Below are 21701 nucleotides of genomic sequence, written 5' to 3' on the forward strand. Positions count from 1 at the left end.
ACAAGGATCTCTGCTCATATGACAAACGAGGAAAAAAGACGAGAGACGATCGCTCAATCGAGAATAAGAGAGAAATCCTTTTCGAGATTGCGCGTTTGCAATTTGAGATGGTTTCTTTTTCGGCGGTCTTGTTTATTTTTTCGCTTACATACACCGCCTCTTTTACTTTATAATTATAATCCATAAAATAAAGCACGGGAAGCGACGCGCACCGCCGAAAACGGTAAATATCCCCTAAAGTACAAGCAAGTGCAAGATGTGACCGCTAACTAATGTAGTTGAGAGCTCTGTGGAAAATTGACAGTAAGAAAGAGAGAAAGAGAGTGAGAGGAAGGAATCTGAATGACAGAGAGAGTGAGTGTGAGCAAAACAAAACTAAATGCGAGGCACTCACAGCGGAGGGGCTTTTTGTGTGGAGGTAGCACTTTTAGATTAGTGGCGCGTAGATACTAACATATCGGGTGTATGGGAGGTAGTGAATGGGCTTTTTTCTCCCCCTTCCTCCCCTCCTTCCTTGAGCTTTTTAGCACGGCTCATGGTTGTGGTTGTTACGAGGCGAAACTCTTCTGTCGCTTCTATACGCTCTGCAGTGCGCTAATTATTGCGATCCATTAACCGACGTGTAACACACACACACGCACACACACACACACACACACACACACACACACACACACACACACACACACACGCACACACACACACACACATATTCATTAGCACACTCATACGCTCTGTGTGTCACCTTAACCGACAATCATCACTTATATGTCTTGCTGTTGTCGCCTTCTGGTTTTTGGTTTCCTCCTTTGATATAAAAACGGATTTTTGCCGCATTTCTCCCCCCTCTCCCCTCACACACAACCCGGCCAAGATCGTGTTTCTTTTCAGGAGACTAAAATATTATTGTTCGTGGAACGTGTTTGGTGATGCGACACCGCGAGTGATACTTGTCTCTTTCGAGAACTAACTATCTTAATTATTATATCAACGTGACGTAATCTTTCCACGTATAATTATACGTAAATTTATACTTGCGGCTCCTAAATGTCATCATGATGTTGATATTACAATTATACTAATATTAATGATATACACGATAATAATTATCTCAAAATTATTGTAATTACAATAATTACAATAATTTCGAATCGTTTATCTCAAGCTTAAAGAGATCCTTTTAAAGAGATACGTAAAATATTTAACAGATCAAGAACGATAACTTTCTTCGTATTAATTGATTTAATTATTTTTATACGAAGCAATAGCCTCTATTGTATCTTTTGGAAGAAAAAAAAATACGTACCAGTACGTTTTCTCATCATCTCGCTCTCTCGCAATTGCGTCCGCGACGTGATGAGACACCAATCTCAGTCCATCCTCTCGAATACGGCTGTCAATCATCACCAGACATCGTTCCGTATCGCTTTTGCACTAACGGATTGCGATATTATACATACATAAATATATACAAGCGCGCGCATACGACGGATACGTTTGTACGATTATGGTTTTATCGTCTTTCAAGGTACAGATACGAGCGTGCTGCAGCATCAGGGCCCATTGCTGACAAGCGGGGCCGTAATCGGCATTGTTGTCGCGACGATATTCATCATCTTCATCATCATCGATGCCATCTTCTGCTGCGTGCGCAAGACAGGTGAGCCGACATTAAATCATTCGCCGCTCTGTGTCCCCGAATAGATCATTGATAAATTCTCTTCGCATTATATATGTAACGGGAACGTATGTATATGTACGTTCACAACTCGTGTTGTCAATTATGATCCTACCAATTAAGGGCATTATTTACATCGCTAATTATTTGCTGATCGCTCATTACGACTCAATTATGAAGCTTCAATATTAATCATTATGATTAAATATGTCACTTTTGATGTCACAATTGAATTTGCATTCAGCTAATGAAGATAATGTAGGGTGAAAATATTTTAGATTCCAAATTTATTTCAGAAAATTTTCGAATGTGCAATTTCGCATGCAAAAGTTGAACGACATTTTATTATTGAATATATTTTATTATTGAATATAAAAATAATAAAAAGAATACACTAAAAAATGAATGTAGAAATTGAATGCAATTAAACGATAAAATTATTGCGCTTGATGTCGTGCTTTAATTGTTGATATTTTAATGTATATTTGTGTCTATACTCTTCTTGTTTTTTTTTTGTGTGTTACAGGAATCATTTACATCATATGCGAACGATCTCGGCGGAAACCAGTCGACGAGGAGGACGCGAAGCTCGGCAGGTGAGTCTCGTATCTCGAATTTGCTGGTATCCGATATGTAAATGTATTTTACGAGATACTCTTTTTTGGATATATATATATATATATATTTCTATATACAATCTACACACCGCATCTCGTTCATACTATTACATATGTACTCTACATTGTGCTTTGGCAAGTCTAGCGCTACTTTATCGCGTTATCGAAACTTTGCACCCGTCGTCGAACTTTCGTTAATACATTTCGGAGCGTTTGTTTTTCACGTCATTCGTCCGAGATAATTCGTTACGCGGATTTAGCTCGCTCGAAATTTGTCACGCGTTCTCGGGATTGTTATACGAATTCTTGATTACATGCGCGTAGCTCGTGGATTTGTCCTCGCGTCTTTGACGCGAGATAACAAGGGGATGGTAAACGGATGCGATGACGGTGGTAGAGCCGTGATATCAAACGTTAGAGAGAGTAGCCCGCCGCTAGACAGTGTGAGACAACACTTTAACTCCTCTCGTATTTCTCTCTTTTTCTTTTTTTATCGGTAGTCTTTACGGTTGGCGGTTTCCATTGCCGTATTGCGACCAAAAAATGGCCAATGTCGCCGGGGTCACGGCCATCCAAGACTCGGGTAGTGGAAAAAATACCATTAGATTGGTCAAACACACTGCCATGTAAGAGAGAAAACGATCTATAAGCGAAATCAGTAAGAAGCATGGCTCCTCACGAAGGAGCTCCGTCACGGCTTTCCACTTTGCATGAAGTTTTTTTTTTCTTTTTTTTCTGCTTCCTTCTTTCTCTCTCTGTTTCAACAACTCTCCTCTCTTTTCGACTTCCCGCAACGACGATGGTCGCTGAATTCGCCCAGCGGCATTCGGGGATGAACCGTCTTGTAAGGGAAGTCCCGATACGCATCAAAGGGAATTCGATAAGCATGAGAGAAAATATCGGTTCGATCCGACGCATTCTTTGTGCCGCCAACCACTCTTCGTACTGCAACATGTTGATTTTTTTTTTACACTCTTGCCTTGCGCCAGGTTGTGTGTTCGCTCGTGGCTACATAGGTGATGGAATGTTTTTTTTTTTTTTTTTAATTTCTGTGTGAGACGGGTTGCGAATAATTTGGACGAGTTAGCCAGTCTACATGTTTTGTTTATCACTTTTTAGAGCGAAATAAAAGCGCAGAAGAATAACTGTAGAAGAGAGAAAAATGATAAGCTCATAAAATTAGAAAATTAATGTGATACGGATTATTTATTTTGCTTACATATGTTAGAGATGAAAACTTTTTTCTACATAAAAAAAAAATCTTTATATTAACTTTTCAAATTACAATAAAAAAAGACTTAATTTACGGTTCATGATTCATAGATTTGTTTTATTCGTAAATAACGTAGAATTTTGAAAATTATTTTCAATGATATGCTCTCAATGGTATGATTTGAATACTAATTGTATGATTTATGCTAACTGGATTAGTTTGGCATTCGAGCGAACACGTAGCCTTATATTAAATCTGTTTAATTTTGCGCACAGAAATCGCCGATACTTGCTTGAGCTTTGGCTATGTCGCATGCACGATACACTTAATTAAAATAATGCTCACTTCATCCTTCACTCTTTCTAGTTTATTCCGTCACCGCAAGCACGCGAATCTTCTTCCCGACCTGTCAGTTCCGTACTTTACGAAACGCGAATAGCGGTGCGAAAATATTCGAGTCACTATGACTCAATGTAATTTGAACGGAACAGTGGTATAAAATGACAGATGGAAAGAGGAAATTTTTAATATATTTGTTGTGATGCAGAAAAGAAGGTAAGAATACGAGAGAGAGAGAGAGAGAGCTCGATTTTTTGAAAACGGAAAAAAAACCACTGTTTCGCTCAATAACTTAATAATTTCGAAGAAAAAAATTGTCAGGGATTTGATCGTGGCTTATAAATTTTACATCCTTGAAAATGCGCGCAACTCATACGCAAAGTACAAATTATAAACAAAAATTAATTATTAAAAACAAAATGTTGAAAAAATGGAAAAAGATTTGAAGCATAATTACAATTGAAAAAACTATAGATTTAATAAAAAAATATAAAGGGAAAATTCTCTTTTTTTCCCTCTCTTAAATTTCTCTTTTTTTCTCTCGCGTACTTTGTACATGTTCGCGCGCAAATGCATACCGTAATAAGCGCGGATTCTCCGGGATTTATCGGAAAGGGTGGCATTCCGTGCATAAAGAGTCGCGAATCTGTTTTTTTTCCGGAGCCTCTCGTTACGACGTTTCTCTTACTTTGCGAGTGACAAGCATGCCAGACGTATATATTCGATGTCGCACCACGCGCCGCATATATGGACATGCTCTCTTTTCTCTTCTTTTCTTTTTTTTTTTGTCGCCCGGTATTAGAAGTTAATCCGACAACCGATGAAGTCATGGCCGTCCGATTAATGTTGCACTCGATGCTTTTCCAGAGACGAGAAGGAGCCCCTGAAGGAGGAGAAGAAGATCACGCCGATCATCGACTCCGGACTGCGCCGAGAGACCTCGATCACCTTCGATGGCAAAAGGTCCATTTCCAAGACCGGCTTCGTCGGCAAAGATTCGGCCGTCTAGATATTCTTCCGGCGTACTAGATTGTAAATCCATTCCGGAAAGCGCAGCGCGGTTTCTGGCTAAAGTGTTCTCGAAAAAAAAAAAAGAAATAGAAAAACAAAAAGGAAAGAAAAACGTGCAGAGCGGATCGTTCGCGAGCCCGCTTGCGGAAAGACGACGGGGTTTTGGCGAGTCGCTATATCCGGAATTTTGCCCGGACGGAGCCTCTCGCGGTTGCTTTCTCGCCGCTCTGCTTTTCGTTTTGCCCACGCAAACGTGTGCGCGATTTCACGGTCGCAGCCCGCACTGCCTCTCCTTCTCCCCTTTCGACGCCTCTTACCTCGTGTACCGCCTGTTCCTACACTACCTTGCGGATCCCTCTCGGAAACACTTTCCGCATTATTGGCGAACTTCTCCCTTGCCGACTACTTTGTTGCAAAGTTCTCACAGCGCGTCTAATTTCGAACGTAAGCCAAGAAGAGAGAGAAAGAGAGAACAATCCTTGGAAAATCTTATTCAGCATATATCTATATCCAGCATATTTTGAGCCATTCAACAAGATTTTTTTTTAATTATGCGCGTAAAAGAAAAGATTCTAATAAATTAATCATCATCGATTGAGAATAATGATAGAGAACGAAAGAAAAAAAATTTTAATTCAGTCCAATATTCTTCGTTGATGAAAATATGTCAGGTGTTTAAAAGATTTGTCCCTCTCGTGAATGTAAAAACAATCTCTCTCTTACCCCGTCAGTATACTCGCCGAAGCACTGAAGGAGTACAGATAATCGATAGCTTACGAAAACGAGAAGTGAACAAGATGTACTTGGTAGTGATTGTTTTTAGGAGAAAGCTATGAACATAATTGTTACGAACTTAGCGTATTGCAAGGAAAGGACTAGGTAGAGATCGCTTGCGCGAGAAGAAGAGGAATGTACAAAAAAAAAAAAAAATAATTCGTCGTGAAATTAATAGAGGCCGATTTAGTGATGAACGCTTCGAGGCACCTTTTAGATTATCACAGTCTAGTACGCTGGGTAGAGTATCGCGTCCCTTTGTCACGCGCGACTTCACGAAGGAAGTCACGCGGAAAGTCGTACTCTGTTGCGCTTAAAAGATGAAAAAGATAACACTCCGTTCCGAAAGAACACATTGCATTTAAGGAGTAGACGTAAACAAAAGTGCAACGTTCACATTCTGCGAAACATCAGGTACCTTCGATTGTCTCATCGCTGTTAAAAGAATTTTTTTTTTTTTTTTAATGCTATTGTTGATTTAGTTAGGAGTTACAGTACAAGTTTGTTCTGTAAGAAATTCAACGGAACGTAAATGATCCATTAGCGCTAATAAAATCGAGGTATCTGTGAACAAAAAACGAGAAAATGGAAAGTCAGATTTATAGTTCACATATTTCATCAATCTTTTTATCAAGATTAAAAACAAATTATCGAATTTTCAAATGTCATCCTTTTATTTTCGAAATCTGCGATTATCGTAATTATTTCGAGCGGTTTTTTAACATTTAAGATTTTGAAAGGACAGACCTTTTGATGCAGTCTGTGATTATAAAAGAATCACTATTTTCCATTTTCAAACAAATATGTTGAAAAGAATATGAGCGTTGCTCTTGTATATCCCGTAAGCGTCAACAGAGCAAATTCCCTCGCTCTCCCCTTTCAAACGAAGATGTGCTCGATTTTGCGGCAATCTTCGAATTGTACATAAGCCTCTTGAACAATCTATTATATCTCTTCCTCGCTCATACCTCATCTCATGTCTTTCGATTAGCTTTCAAAGCTGCGCATTTTTACTCCCTGACATCTCTGACTCCGCGATCGTAACCTTGCAAATTCTTTCCGTGTTGTTTCTTTTTTCCTTTTTAATCTAAAGACTGATTTTTTCATACGCCAAATCGATGGAATCGTAATTGGTCGTTCAAACAGCTCAAGATAAATATCAAATTGCCCCTATTTCGCTCTATTCAATCGTTAAGCGCGCGTGTTCTTGTTAAGTCTTACGATCGTGTATGTGTCCACTATATATAGTTGAGTGAATTTCTATATTTAAATCTCGCATATCTGTCATTCCTACATTTAATCGCGATTACATTCGTATATTTATCTCTTTTACTTCGAGTAAGAAGAGTTCTCGATATTCATTTTTTTTTTTAATCATGATAATTTAAAATATTTGTTTTTTATAATGTTATGTTATATATTACGTCGTTAATGCGATGTAACGTGTGTAAGAACGGCCCATTTTTTATTCTTAAATATCTTTTGCATTTTTTATTTTCATTTTTCATTATTTAGAGAATTTTTTTTTATATAAAAATGGAAAAAAGATTATTGTATAAAATTGATACAATATAGTAAAATGAGCAAGATGAAAATTGGGCGGTTCTTGCGATTCTGTATTGCAGATGTCAATATGATTATCATGTTGCAATTGTTTGAATTCGTGATACATAATAGGCAGTCGAAACGTTCGCGAGCATTAAATAGTCGATGCGCGAATTAATAGATTTCTGACGCGGAGATCTCGATGTATTATCTTGACATTAAAAAAAGTCTCTCTGAATATATATATGTATAGTTTAATTAAAGTGCAGATGGTATTTACCATGACAAGTATCGAAATATACGCACGAGGCTTTTGCCAGTCGGATTTTCGGTCAGTCATCCGAAGAATAAATATCGGAAAAGCTGCCATATATAATTAATTATATCTGAATAGCGAGTAAAGGAACAAAAAAAATTATACCACTCTCTTATCATAATGTCTAAGATGGCTTTTGCAGAAAGAAACGCAGTTAAAAATGTGATAAGTTTTTGTAAATGCTTGTAAACGTTTTCCCTTAACTGTAAGAAGTATAAATTTTAAGAGAGAGTCTTGTTAGGTTTAGAGAATATGTGCGCAAGCACGGAAGGCGTGTTCTCTCGCGGAAAGTCGCTAATGTGAACGGATTTATCCGAGGAAAACTTAATGCGCTCCATTATATCGCTGTACAATCAAGTGTAATGGACTGTACTGAATTTCGACATCTTTTATTCTCCTCTGCGGATTCTGAAAGATTTTATCAACGTTGGTTAGCTTTAAATAATTTATTTTCCATTTTTCTAAAATTAAAAAGAATAAATTAAATATTGACATTGACATTAAATTAAATTATTTATATGAATCATCTAAAATTATATTACATTTCCGTATCTCAATATAAAAACAAAGTATGGATTTCTGTCAAATCCTAAAATTGCATCTTGTTAATACTGTACGTCTAAAATTGACACGTTGCCTCGTGTTGTGCGTGCAAAACACGCTTTCCGTGCAGGTAGCTTTTTTTTACATAAGACAGAATTTGCCAAATACCACAGTACTTATTAGCACATAAGAGTCAATGAATACATATATAAAATATATATATTATATATATATTATACATGAGAATGATATATGTATATGGAAAAAGAAAGCCGCAGGACATTCGCGTCTTTCGCGCACTTTGCATCGGCGAGCGTCACCGTTTCTAGCACACCTAACTATTTTGTATCCGTTGCCAAAAGTCATAATCCTTAACAAATAGCTTCCCAAAAAAAAGTATTACTGCGCATCTTCCCATTTGGAGATTATTACGAATATTATATTAAAGTTTTGTAGATGTAAGGCGTATTTTTTATGTATGCTTTTTCTGTACACGCGACGAGAAATCACGTGCTCTCGAATAAAAACTGAAAAAAATGTTTTCAAAATCAAAAAAAAAGATGGATAGTTAAATAGAAACCCGCGCCTTTCTCGTTATCCTCAAAAATATTATTACAATAACAATAATCGTTTTTTTATAAAACGATGTGGACGCGTTATAACGAGATAGTAATTGTGTTTTCAATGAATGACAAAAAATCATTGATGTTTTATCCCGATGAAATGATAAATATGGAAGCGGCGTGCAAATTGGTAATTAAGGAAGCACATCACGATATCACATGATTCTTCAAAATTTGGTTAAGTCGTCAAAATTACTCGGTAATATTTCTTTATTCTTCCCTGTTCTTTCCTAGTATTGTTCGCACAGCTACAAGCGGCTATACAGTATGACACTGTATTATTCTACGTGTGAATATATATGTAAGGCCCATAATAAAAAAGTGTTTACGAAAGTTTATCCTATTTTTCCTAAGCTTAAGATCGATGTCATCGAATTTATTGTAATATATAATAATTTATTGTAATAATCAGCGCTATAATGGCTTCTGCTAAAATGAGCAACCTTTTCATACCTCAATGCCGATGTTGGAACGTTTACCTTTTTTGATTAACATCTGTTCGACGTTTAACTGCGGCGGTTCCGTTCGCGTATGCCATACGTACACCTAAAATATGAAAAATGCAAAGTTTCGCATGAATATCTCGAAAAATTATCAAAAAGATACCAGATAGATCGGTCGATACTTTTGTGCAACAGTCTGCCAATGGCTCCAATTGATCCCTCGTAATTATTTGCCTGAGTATTTCACTCTCTTGATAACCACCTTGCACGTCGTACGAGAACCACGCGTCCTTGTGCTTGAGCAATAGCTCGAGATTAATGGCAAAACCTGCCATGTCGACTGGAAACGGACGGTCTGGTTTCCATGCCGCATTAAAACCGAGTACTTGTTTAGTAGCGTTATCACAAATAGGCTTCTCTACCATTAAACCGCCGACTAAACCGACTGGCCACACACCGACTCTTTGTATTTTTTCCATCTGAAAACAATAATTATATCTAAATTATAAAAAATTATGATATATCCAATAGTGCTAGATCACAGTTTGAGACTCTTAAAATGCTTTGATTTGGCATTTGCTCTCTAGACATTCGAGAAAACATAATTGAAATTTGTTCTCTCTATCACAACTTTTATTACATATATTAAAATTAAATTTCTTAGATTATAAAAAAAGAAATAACATAATTATTGTAGCACAAATAATTGCGACCGCAAAGTCCTATTTCAAGCAAACTGACTTTACCTCGCGGAAGAGCTTAATAGAATATGTATTGTCGTCGTCGGCAAAGTAGACGACACCTCTGTCGGATGGCTTCAGATTCTCCCTGAGCCACCTTAACGCCGCGTTTCGCTGTTCAACCCCACGCGGTTTCTTCCAGTTCGGATCATTCCTGCCTAGCTTGTAGTTCGGCGGGGTTGCCGCCGACAGATGAGTATAAATCAGGCCGCTAGTCTCCAGAAACCGAGTAACCAGAGAGGTTTTCTGCGGCGCATCTTCCACGAGGATCCAGTGGAAGTTGGGCACGTGGAGGAACGTCTGCGCCAGTCGAGTGAGCTCGGCTTTCTGCACGGGCCTAGCAAACGTGGGCGTGATCGCGTAGATGACAGGTCGATTATCGTCCCCTCGTCCGCGGACATTCTCGACGAAAAGACCATGTGCTTCCAGCCTCTTCAGCAAGCTGAATGTCAGACCCTGCATATCCCGCAGATCCGCTATTACTGGCTCCAACTCAGATCTTATTTCTTCCCATTTGTTGTGTTCTTGATAATCTGTATAGAAATTAATCAAAAAGAATCATTAAGAAGAATATTAAAACTCCCACAATAACTAATGTTTTTACTATATATATTTTATTTGAAATGTCTCGTCTTACAAGTTATATAGTGCTTTATAATTTATTCATATATTTAGTACGTTTATTCATATATTTATACTTGCTTTATAAATTTATGAATTTAAGCAAATATTAAAATAATAATATATGTATCCATTATTTTCCAAAAATATCAATGTGTTAACAATTATCATCCTTTATTATTATATATATATAATTTATATATATATAATTAATTTAATAAATTGATTTGGTTTCCACAAAACTGAATTAATTTATACTATATACAAAAGTATTATTCCAACGAAACAAAGAGAACATCCCATGACAATCGAACTCACAATCAATTTCGAATCGCGCGTCCTTGGTTCTGTCACTCGCGCATACAGACAGCTGATCTGCTGATATATGCACAGCGATAAGAGTAGCGCGGGCTAAGTAGATGAGCACTCACATACGATAGCTTGGAATGCGATGACATTTAGCAGGAACAGTATCACGAAAGTTCTGTTACAGCGAAATCCGCCCCACATACTGGGTTTCCTGCTGGATTCCTCAGTGAGAAACGCAGTCTCGGTCATTGTTGTCGTGCCATGACACCGTTTTATCTGACCGACCTATTGGATCAAAGTCTCATTGCGAAAACAGATAGAAGGAAAGCGGCCACCGGGCCTCTTTTCGTAACAGCACCTGCACACAAGACGAGAGACAAGCAACTACGCGCGGCAAACTCCGAAATGATCTTGGGGACTTGAGGACACCACGCGCCACGCATGGCGACGGTACGAAGCTCCGGATTTAGGGATGCCAACGTTGAAAAAGAAATTCTCGGTCCATCTTACTATGCATGAAAAGAGAAATTTAAAAAATCTCTTTGTCGAGATTGGCCAATCGGAACAAAGAAATCTTTCCTGCTTTTATCTTGATTGGTCAATCAACTGTTATCCTATTCCGATAAGAGAGAGTAGATTGTTGAACACGATAATATAAAAAAGATGTAAAATGAGAAAATGTTTGTGTTATATGTATCTGCGGCTCTTAGCTAAAGAAAAAATCATCAATGTACGAAATATAATTCTTAGTAATATTTTTTCAGCACATGATATGATAAAATATTTACTTTGCTTTGTATGCAAATGTATAATTTACTAAGAAGATTAAAAATAGGATTTTAAAGATCCTATAACAATATTCTAACCTATAAACTGTGTATTCTTACATGCAAAATAACTTCTTCAAATTGGAAGCACTCCGTGAAAAAAATATTTACATGCTTGACAAGTGTACAAGTGGAATGTTTTATCAACGATGAGAGTAATATGATATAATATTTATTGTGCATGTTATTCAGATTCTGACATTCTTTCAAGTCAAATACACAATACATATTAATTGTATCAAAAGTAAATAAGAAAGTTTTATAATCATGGCTGCGACAAGAGAAAGACGTACAAATGCTGGCAATAAAATGGCAAGATTATTAAATGAGGAAGAGGAAGATGATTTTTATAAAACTACATATGGTGGTTTTGATGAAGTAGAGCAAGATAATGATTACATGTATATGACTATATTTATAACATCATATATGAAAACGATTTATAAGAAATTATTTATATAAATATTTAAATTTTAGGGAAGAAGATGAGGCAGAAGATGAGGTAGATTCAGATTTTAGTATTGACGAGAATGACGAGCCAGTTTCTGATACTGAGCAAGAGGGGCCAAAAAAGAAACGTAGATTAGTAACAAAAGCTTACAAAGAGCCTAAATCTACTACATTGCATGCTCCATCAACACCAAGAGAAAAGAAGATTAGACAACCAAAACAAGATAAAACTTTTATAGATAGCATAGGTAACATAAATATTTTAACATAAATGTTTATTGGCAGAAAATTCAAATTATTATTTTATGCAGAAAGAAAGTCAATACGCCGTTCTACTGCGGCAAAATCAGCAGCTACACAAAAACGCTTACGTGAAAGAAATCAAGATCAAAGACGGAAAATAAAAGTTATAAGACATAATACATGGAAACCAACACAGGAAGAATTATTAGAAGAAGCCTTACAAACAGAAGAAATTAATATGAAATCGTTAGGTATGTGCAAAAGTATAAGAATCAATTAATTTTCTTTAAGCATTTCATCTAAATATAAAAAAAATTAAATAGAAGATTATAAATAATTAACAGATTATAAAATATATTTCGTTCTAAAAAGTTATATAATTATTCTAAATCTTGTATTATTATATTGTAGAAAAGTATCAAAAATTAGAAAGTGAAAAAAAGACTACTAGGTCAGTAAGAAAGACGCATGTTGGGACAATGATTAGGTATCAGTCATTATCTATGCCAGTCATGGTATTATCTCAGACATATATAAATGAGGATGAAAAAATCAATGTCGAATGTGATGATGAGAAAAATATAAATACAGTCTCTAATAACACAGCTTCTGATGGCTCCCTAAAAGAAGGAAGGTATATATATACATATATATACATATATATTTTTTTATTATAGTAGCGAAATATGAGAATGCATAAAAAAAGAGATAAGACTTTAAATATTGGATATTAAACATTTTAGTCAAATTTATCTAATTAAATAAATCTTATTTTTCAGTGAAACAGAATCGAAAACAGATGGAAAAGATGTTAAGGAGGAATCTGTAGATATAGTCCCACCTGCTTCCACTAGAGAAAAAGATATTCATGCCGAAGAAACTGGGACGTTTTATGAACGTACGTTTATTACTTTTGAAAATGAACAATCGTACTTGGAGGTGTTTAAAAAACCCACACAACAAAGACCTCCATTAAAACCTCTTTGTGCAATCACACGGTAAAAAAATAATGCTATTTAAAGTTATTTTCATATTTAAGATTATATCACATAAAATATAATTCTTATATTTATTTTATATTTATTTTAATTTTCTTATATTTATTTTAAATAATTATAAATTCTTTTGTCTGATGTATAGATTGCCTGCCAAATATCTGGATCCAATGACACAGTTACCGTACAAAAATGTACAGACTTTTCGACTGCTTCGAGAAGCATATTATCAACAGTTAGAAGCTCGGCATGATCTTAACGATACCTCTCAAAGTCCAGAATTATTACGATGGATTGAATGGCGACAGAAGAACCATGCTAATTCACAGAAAAATACTATTCGCCTGGAACCAGCATCTTTATCTGCACCATCATAGTCTTTCTTACTTAAGTAAGTAATAGTTTAAAATAATAGTCTGCTTTCTATTATATTCTTAATTTAATATAAATTTAAATATTTTTATATATTTATAACAAAAAAAGCTCATTAATATTTGTAGATATTCCATATTGATAAGTTTTCCTACATCTTTTGTTAATATATATCCTAATAAATCATTAAAATATTTATTCCACATTAATAATTTTGTATACAATATTCTTATAATATCCATTAAAAAATGTATAAGTAGCAAAGTGTAATAATGATTATTCTTGAAAATTACAAATAGAAGTAATTTTCATATATATTATAGATTTATGATTTCAAGAATATTCTATACATCATGATTAAATAATTTTGTAATTATTAGTACCATAAGATAAAATATTACATTATCTGATAATAAGTTATATTTCACAAGTTTTATCTACCGCAACTTGCTATTACAAATATCAGTTTTGTAAAATATAGATTATTAAATAATAGATGTAGTATATACATATGATACTTTATTTTTTGTAAGGAACAGCAGTTCTATCATGTAAATATGTTACGATGTAAAAATAATAATTAAAAGCATTTGTGGATATACGCTCATTGCAGACATTATTCTTAAAAGCAAATTTGATATTTTATTAATAAAATAACGAAATACACAAAGCATATCATTAATAATAATCTATATATTATTGTACATGTAATATCCCTTCTGTGTGTATTCAATTGAGAATGAAACAATGTTATAATATTTTAAATCATTTTTCAACTGTGTATAAATTTATTCTACTTAATGTATAAAGGAGATTGAAACTGCTTTCCCTAAGTATTCTGTACTTTGTATAGCCTAAGGATACAGAATGAATCAAAAGATATCTGTAGAAAACTATGGTCACTTCGACATTGCTTATACACATTACAGTTTTGAGTTACAGTCCATAATAAAGTAATAAGCCCGCTATATATATCAAATAGTAATTATACTTGTGATTATCTTATCATCTTTAAGATTGCTTCGAGAAACAACGCTTTATTTCTCATTTGTTACAATGGATATATATATATATATATATATATATATATATATATATATATATATATATATATATATATATATATATATATATATATATAATTCATGATAATAATATAAATTATACGTACTATAAATCAGGTTAAACGCACGCACAATGCTAATTATCTTTTATTAATTTTGCTTTTTCTTAATAATCTTCCTAAAGATTATCATTATATAAGTGGTAATTTTTTTTTTAAACCATTGACAATCTTTTACATAATCCATCGAGAAGTAGACATCTTGATTTATTAACACTTTTACTCACTCTCTTTATTTTATTTCGGATACAATAAAAGCTCATGTGTGAGATAATAACATATTACAGTATAGCCACACAGTGAGAAAGCAATATTTTAAGATTTTGAAAAATGCCTACTATACAACTTTATTTGTAATTGTATTCTCTTGTACAGTTTTATTCGATAAGAAGTCTGAAGTGGAAAGCTCCGTGTAAAAATAAAATAATCCCGAAGCATATAGTGCCCAAAAAGCTTATACAGATTAATATACTATTATTTGTGAAGAGCCGAGAGTGAGCAACGAAAAAGGACAATCTGTTTTCACATTTTGCCTTATCATCACGCTGTGTAAGACCGTTTTATATATATAATATTTGTTTTTTCTATGCAGTGCATGTGATAAAGTACTTATTTCATGATACTTCATTGCATATATGACCATAAACTGTTCACATACTCACAATCATACTATGCGTTAAGAACCGTTTATATATATATGTATTACAAAGAAGCAGTAATACAACATTTATTTATTATAACATAATTTATATCGTGACAGATAGAGAGACAGACAAAGAGAGAGAAAGGGAGAGTAAAGATGATCTTTTTCGCGGACAAAGACTGGTACACTTGTATATTCGCGCTTATATAGCATTATACAATTTTTTCATGTTTATCCTTACTTGATTATTTCCACGAATATGTAATGCATACTCTCATTTGAATCGATTAGATGTCCTTTCTCTCACAAGGATGGTAGAGTAAATCTTCTCTAGCATACGAGATTACATGCTTGTGCATATAGTCTTAGCTCTTGTTCTCTTATGCACCTATTATATCCACCATCAGCTAGTACTTCCACTTTTCTCTTCTCCAAATGACTGCTTCTGTAAAATAAAATAAAATAATTCTTTATGAAATTGGTGTAGCACTTAAACTCTAAATAGTATTTAAGGTTGTAGAATGTTTAGTAAATGGCAATTATTAATTGTTTCACATGGTTTCCATTTATTGTACATTTGTCTATAATAAAGATGGCACTATAAATAGAATCAAGAAATGAATGTTTCAGAATCAATTATATTATAATTATCTGATATTGATAAATAGTACTCTGCTACTATATATATTGGCTCTAATGCTCAATAACATACCTTTTCATGTTGCTTTCTTCGAATATATTTTTAGATGTGTAGATGTATCAACATACTTTCTATTCAAGTACAAATCAATCCAAAAAAAATTTTATATATGTATCATATCAATAACATTGTATAAACTCAAAAGATTACAGTTTAGAAAATAGTTTTAAAAAAATAATTGAGCTTACAATATATCCAGTGTTTCACACGAGCATGGCATAGCTTTAAAAGAAATTTTGAGTAGAAAAATTCATGATTTAATAATAATTAAACATTTTTAATATGTGTTTAATATTAATTTTCACTGAAAAAAATTCTCTCTACTTCACAATTTTTAAGTAAATTATAAAAGAGGATTAAAATTATTTCATATCTATCATAAAGTACAATAATTTCTAAAATTAATAAAACAAAGAAAATGTTAATAAGTGTAAGAGAGAAAGAAAATATTGTGTATTAATTTTTTTATACATTACTGAATATATGTAGTATAAATAATATCAATGTTGAAATATATATTATTATAAATATATAAATATAAAAATGAAATTAGTTTAACTAATGTATTATGTTTTAGTATTTTCTAGTTTATTTTGAAATTTGTGTGTGTGTGTATAAAAGCCATTTCTATTATTCAATATTTATATTGATGGACTGTATTTTTTATTCTAGAGATGATTTGTAACGCATTCTCAGTGTAATACATATTTATTATTAGACATAAATATCATATCTATTTTTACTGCTTTGCTAAAAAATCTTGTTACATAGCATTTGATTTAATTGTACAAGATATCCAAAAATCATTGGATGTTTCCTTTTCAACAGAAATACTTCAGTTTTTAATCAAAGTCGATTTTTCTTGATGAAAAAGTTGAAAAAAATTATTTATCACAGTATTTTAATGTTTACAACATTATGTATACTTTTTATAACTATATTGAAATTTTGTCGAAAGTCATTTAATGTTAATTGTAGAATACAGTTTCATTACTCACATGTTTTCTTGAAATTTAGTTTATGGAAAGTTTTCTGTTTTGAATCTCTAATTAGACGAAAATTATTGCTTCAATGTGTATTATTGTTACAAAAATATCAGTTCCAAATTAGTTAAGGAATATATTAATTAAAAAAAGGACTCGTCCAATGTTTTTAAAAGACCTTGTATAAATCACATAATATATTCTCTGCAATAAATAATAATTTTAAATATTTTAATTATCTTCTTACTAAAAAATTAAATGTGTAAGACTTTATAGTATACATATATGGTAGAAATAGATAAAAGTTTCAGTATTGTAATTGTTATCGAAATTTAGACTTAAAAAGTATATAGAATACAAATTATTGGAATGAAAAGAACATGAGATAGATAGAAATGTCTTTAGCAATATTTAATTTTGATATATGTTAAAATTAACTCAATTTACAATCAAGTTAACATTTACAATAAACTAAACATAGTATTTTCTTATAAATCTATTCTATTATACAAAATAATCATTCCAAAAACTGTTTGCAGCATAAACGAAATCTCTTTTCGTTAAAAATTAGATATTATTCAACTGTACTTCCGTGATATTCATACTGTATTTGCGTGTACACACATTTTAAGCAACAAGGTGAGTCACTGGCAGCACTGCTTACGCATTCCCTCAGCATTCATCGTAGGTTTAACTTCAATTTGTTCTACATTTTGTGGCCGGATTGTATCACCTTCAGGTGGGTCTCGTATCTGTTTTTGCGATACGATTCTGTATATTTCTACAAAAACAAAGATTTGTATTAAATAAGATTACAAAATGCGCTCATGCAATTTAACTTATATTTGAACAAAAAAGTTTCTTATTAATTAAGTTTCTTATATTGAAAAATGCTTCCTTAAAAAATTAGCATCCAAAAATCTTTAACTTTTTGTTTAGAATTAAATTTCCTATAAAATCTCAAAGTCTGGCTGGAATGTTTGGGCCCACCCTGTATAATGTTTATATTCAACCATTCAATATTAACCAATTCAATGTTAACCAATTCAAACATTCAATGTATATTGATACATGATATCAATATATGTATATCACAAGCAAGATCCTAAAATCTATTACCTGTTAATATATTTTGAAATGCTGTCTCAACGTTAGTAGAATCTAAAGCAGATGTTTCAATGAAAGACAAGCCATTCCTCTCAGCAAACGCCTTAGCCTCGTCAGTTGGAACAGCACGCAGATGCCTTAAATCTGACTTATTTCCCACTAACATGATCACAATATTCTGATCAGCATGATCCCGTAATTCTCGTAACCATCTTTCAACATTTTCATACGTCAGGTGTTTCGCAATATCGTACACAAGTAGTGCACCAACTGCTCCGCGATAATATCTAATAATTCGAAAGAGATTATTAATATTTATGTCATGTATCAAATTTATAACGAATATCGAGCTAATTTCGAGCTAATGAAATAAAGTATTTTTTATATTTTCAGCTTTATTACTTTCTCATATTTTTCTAAATATAGTTGATATTTTAGAAAATTAAACGAGAAATTATCTAATTACATAGTTTCTTAATTATGTATTGAATACAATTTTGGTAAATAAAGTTTCTTTTAATAATATAAATATATAACTAATTTTAATTTATAATTAAGAGTTTAATTTTTAATTAGATTGTTGTTACAAATTTTACTCAGAACTTTAATTGAAACAAATATATATAAAAATAAAGTATTAAATATAATAATAATAATAAAAACTTATAAAATTTTATTTTTATTATAAAAAATTAATTCTAATAATATTTTATTATTTAATTTTAAAGTTTTTTTTTTATTTTTTTGCAGTCTATCAATATTTTTATAGCAATATATTAAAAATTATGATTCTCGCGATTGTAAATAATTATTATATTAAAATCTCATGACATTATTTAAAATATTTTTTTGTAATGTATTATTGCTTTTATACATTTTGAAAATGACAAAGAATGGAAATTTAAACTTACGCAGAAGTGATCGCACGATAGCGTTCTTGCCCAGCTGTATCCCAAATTTGAGCTTTAATAGTTTTACCATCTACTTGTATACTGCGTGTTGCAAACTCGACTCCGATAGTCGACTTTGATTCCAAGTTGAATTCATTTCTCGTAAATCGGGATAAAAGATTACTTTTCCCTACTCCAGAATCTCCGATAAGAACAACTGAAAGTATGTAAGAGAGATTTAATAAAACAATTTAAATTAAACGTGATATCAAGTTTTATAATTAATTTTATTTAATGAATTAGAAACAGAAGACATCTTTTTTGTAACAATTATTTTAGCAGTAATTATTAAATTGCAATTTTTTACTTTAAAAATATCAATTTGCATATCAAGAAGAAATTTTCTTTATTCTTATAAAAAAATACCATATAAGCACAATTGGTATCATTAGGATAATTATCTGGATAATGATAATGATAATTCGAGATTATAAAATGTGTGTATGTGTGTGTTATATATTATCATGAAAGAGAAGAGAAAAAATACATAATCAGAATTAAATTACATATTATAAAACAAAAAAAAAGATTTTATTTTATTATTTTTTATAAAATAAATATCTTATTTAATTTACTCATATAATCGAATTATAAATAAAATAGTAACATATTATTATCAAAAAGTTTTTCAAGATTATTAAATTTTATAATTAAAATTAACATCCGATTTTTTACATGATAGATACAAAAATTGAATAACTTTGTAAATAATGATTTGATAAATATACAGCACAATACTTCTCTCTTATCTCTATAAAGCTGAAAAAGTTTCTGTCATGAATCAGTGAATCAGTGCCACATCATGATTATATTATTAATGTATATGTGTGTGTATTCTTTCTGTAGATTACTATTTGATCATCTATGGCAAATAAGGCATAGCAAATAGAGACTTGGCAGATAATTGGTTTCTCTAATTCCATACATGCTCAAAATAAAATCCCCCTCCCCCCTCAAATTAAATATTTTATATAATACCCATAATAAATATGATTTCTTAGTAAACATTTATAAACCTAAACAATATAAATTATGTATTTATATGAGAAATAATAATAATAATATTTTAATTTATTCATTTCGAATAAAGAAATCTAGAATAAAGTTTTGTCATGTCATTTCTATTTTTAAATTTCAGCTATATAAAAATCAACTAAACAATATTTAAAAAATGCCCATAAATAATAAGAAATATAACCAACACAACTTATGTACATAATATAACACAGTGTATTTTATTTTAATCACGACATAGAGTGACAGATCTAAATGTATGATTACATTGTATTTAACAAGTCAAGGGTCAAGATTGACGAAGTTAAAGAAAGTATCCTATGGAATGTGTTGAATAATCGAATAAAAATATATATTTAAAAAAAAAGAAAAAAACAAGAAAAAAACTTAATTTATGATAATTGAAAAATTAACAGAAACATTAAAAAAAATAAGTGCAACAACTGATAACAGCTGACAATAGTGTTCGTGGTAATCTTTGCTTTCTTTCGTGACTTCCGAAAATGCAGGGCTTTGCGGAATGACAAGGTCGAAAGAAATTTTATATGTATCGTACGGCACACGCACTCACTCTCACCACACACACACACACACACACATGTACACGACTAACAAATATTGCGGACACGCATCATACATCGTGTGTATTCGATACACACACGTATATTGCGCGCGCTCGCCCAATTACATACGTAATGCATAAATCAGTGATCCACGGGCGTTTTTCAGAAAAATCAAAATCGAGCTAGGAGAGGAAGGAAGATCGAGAAGAGAAATTGGCGGAACGCGGCGGAAAGTCGTCAACGGGGAAGTCGCCTCGCCGACGCCGCGATACGAGATATCGCGGGAGGAGTAGCCTCTCTCATCAGCACGACGATGGGTCATCGTCTCTGATGTCATCGTAACGACAGACCATCGTTTATGTCCGTGCGAAGTGACGTACGACGTACGAGTATCACTGTGGCGGAAATGGGAACCGATCGGGGTCGGGAAGCATTCTTTCGGAATGTATACATATAGATAGCGAGAAAAAGGAACGCGCTAAGATTTACCTTTAAATAAATAATCGTATTCGTCGTCCCGGGTGCCCATCTCGATCAAGCAGCAAGCAACAAGCACCTTTTAATAAGCCGACAAGTCGGGTGTCCCTAGGGTTGTCGGAACCGTACTACTGCGCGATGTGTATGGCTTATATACAAAGAGACAGGAGGCCACACAGGAGCCGCCGATTGGCTCCCGTACGTTGTTCTCGTGATGGATGTCGCGGCACGCGACCACGGACGAACGTCGCCGTCGCGCAAAACGATACGAGACAAAAATAGAGGGAACCCAAGGGCGGTGCGCGAACGCGAGCGATACAATTATTTTCGTTCTTTCAATTCAACTGTACAATATGGCCTCCTTTCTACGCCCCTCCAAGCCGATACAAAGCATGTATGCGCAATCCGTGACCTGTCACACTCACGCGCCGCTTAACGCGACCTCTCTCGCTTGTCAATTGATACTATTTTCGCCTCAAAGT

General features: G+C 33.0%; 4 protein-coding genes across 8 annotated transcripts in view; 2 read left to right on the plus strand and 2 right to left on the minus strand.

The window, feature by feature from the left end:
• LOC126857564 (fasciclin-2) overlaps window positions 1–8712 on the plus strand; it is a 90907-nt gene extending 82195 nt beyond the window's left edge. For 2 of the 4 annotated variants that reach the window (XM_050607137.1, XM_050607138.1), the window contains 4 exons: window positions 1529–1660; window positions 2205–2274; window positions 2796–2921; window positions 4715–8712. In XM_050607137.1, the coding sequence (XP_050463094.1) occupies window positions 1529–1660; window positions 2205–2274; window positions 2796–2921; window positions 4715–4856 (470 nt within the window). In that variant the 3' untranslated portion in view covers window positions 4857–8712. Of the gene's footprint in view, window positions 1–1528; window positions 1661–2204; window positions 2275–2795; window positions 2922–4714 lie in introns of those variants that run through there. The other 2 variants (XM_050607139.1, XM_050607141.1) reach the window with 2 other exon arrangements.
• A 138-nt stretch (window positions 8713–8850) lies between these two features.
• Window positions 8851–11179, minus strand: LOC126857606 (galactosylgalactosylxylosylprotein 3-beta-glucuronosyltransferase I). 2 transcript variants are annotated; one of them, XM_050607230.1, is made up of 4 exons: window positions 10895–11179; window positions 9849–10375; window positions 9285–9581; window positions 8851–9205 (listed from the first exon to the last, which is right to left on the minus strand). In XM_050607230.1, the coding sequence occupies exons 1-4, from the start codon at window positions 11019–11021 to the stop codon at window positions 9107–9109; spliced, it is 1050 nt and encodes a 349-aa protein (XP_050463187.1). In that variant the 5' UTR covers window positions 11022–11179; the 3' UTR covers window positions 8851–9106. The 2 variants fall into 2 exon arrangements, with proteins under 2 accessions (XP_050463187.1, XP_050463188.1); XM_050607231.1 differs by having other exon boundaries at window positions 10782–11177.
• A 274-nt stretch (window positions 11180–11453) lies between these two features.
• Window positions 11454–15292, plus strand: LOC126857595 (vacuolar protein sorting-associated protein 72 homolog). The gene is made up of 7 exons (XM_050607214.1): window positions 11454–12000; window positions 12077–12297; window positions 12361–12543; window positions 12704–12926; window positions 13072–13290; window positions 13433–13678; window positions 15158–15292. Exons 1-6 carry the CDS (start codon window positions 11867–11869, stop codon window positions 13662–13664), a joined length of 1212 nt encoding a protein of 403 aa, XP_050463171.1. The 5' UTR covers window positions 11454–11866; the 3' UTR covers window positions 13665–13678; window positions 15158–15292.
• On the minus strand, window positions 14837–21620 carry LOC126857640 (ras-related protein Rab-11A-like). The gene is made up of 5 exons (XM_050607285.1): window positions 21232–21620; window positions 19127–19322; window positions 18228–18502; window positions 17733–17889; window positions 14837–15870 (listed from the first exon to the last, which is right to left on the minus strand). Exons 1-4 carry the CDS (start codon window positions 21269–21271, stop codon window positions 17753–17755), a joined length of 648 nt encoding a protein of 215 aa, XP_050463242.1. The 5' UTR covers window positions 21272–21620; the 3' UTR covers window positions 14837–15870; window positions 17733–17752.
• Window positions 21621–21701: the final 81 nt, after the last annotated feature.

This window comes from Cataglyphis hispanica, chromosome 22, assembly GCF_021464435.1.
Source record: "Cataglyphis hispanica isolate Lineage 1 chromosome 22, ULB_Chis1_1.0, whole genome shotgun sequence".
NCBI lineage: Eukaryota > Metazoa > Arthropoda > Insecta > Hymenoptera > Formicidae > Cataglyphis > Cataglyphis hispanica.

What these genes read in the sequence shown, in the direction of transcription:
- LOC126857606 (XM_050607230.1), bottom strand. Translation starts at nt 11,021, where the DNA reads ATGACCGAGACTGCGTTTCTCACTGAGGAATCCAGCAGGAAACCCAGT. An exon ending in CGCATTCCAAGCTATCGTAT is followed by an intron (nt 10,376 to 10,894) that starts GTGAGTGCTCAT and finishes ATTTCTATACAG; the next exon opens with ATTATCAAGAACACAACAAA. An exon ending in TGGCAGACTGTTGCACAAAA is followed by an intron (nt 9,206 to 9,284) that starts GTATCGACCGAT and finishes TTCATATTTTAG; the next exon opens with GTGTACGTATGGCATACGCG.
- LOC126857595 (XM_050607214.1), top strand. Translation starts at nt 11,867, where the DNA reads ATGGCTGCGACAAGAGAAAGACGTACAAATGCTGGCAATAAAATGGCA. An exon ending in AACTTTTATAGATAGCATAG is followed by an intron (nt 12,298 to 12,360) that starts GTAACATAAATA and finishes TATTTTATGCAG; the next exon opens with AAAGAAAGTCAATACGCCGT. An exon ending in AATTAATATGAAATCGTTAG is followed by an intron (nt 12,544 to 12,703) that starts GTATGTGCAAAA and finishes ATTATATTGTAG; the next exon opens with AAAAGTATCAAAAATTAGAA.
- LOC126857640 (XM_050607285.1), bottom strand. Translation starts at nt 21,271, where the DNA reads ATGGGCACCCGGGACGACGAATACGATTATTTATTTAAAG. An exon ending in ATACGATTATTTATTTAAAG is followed by an intron (nt 19,323 to 21,231) that starts GTAAATCTTAGC and finishes ACATACTTTCAG; the next exon opens with TTGTTCTTATCGGAGATTCT. An exon ending in ATTTCAAAATATATTAACAG is followed by an intron (nt 17,890 to 18,227) that starts GTAATAGATTTT and finishes TTGTTTTTGTAG; the next exon opens with AAATATACAGAATCGTATCG.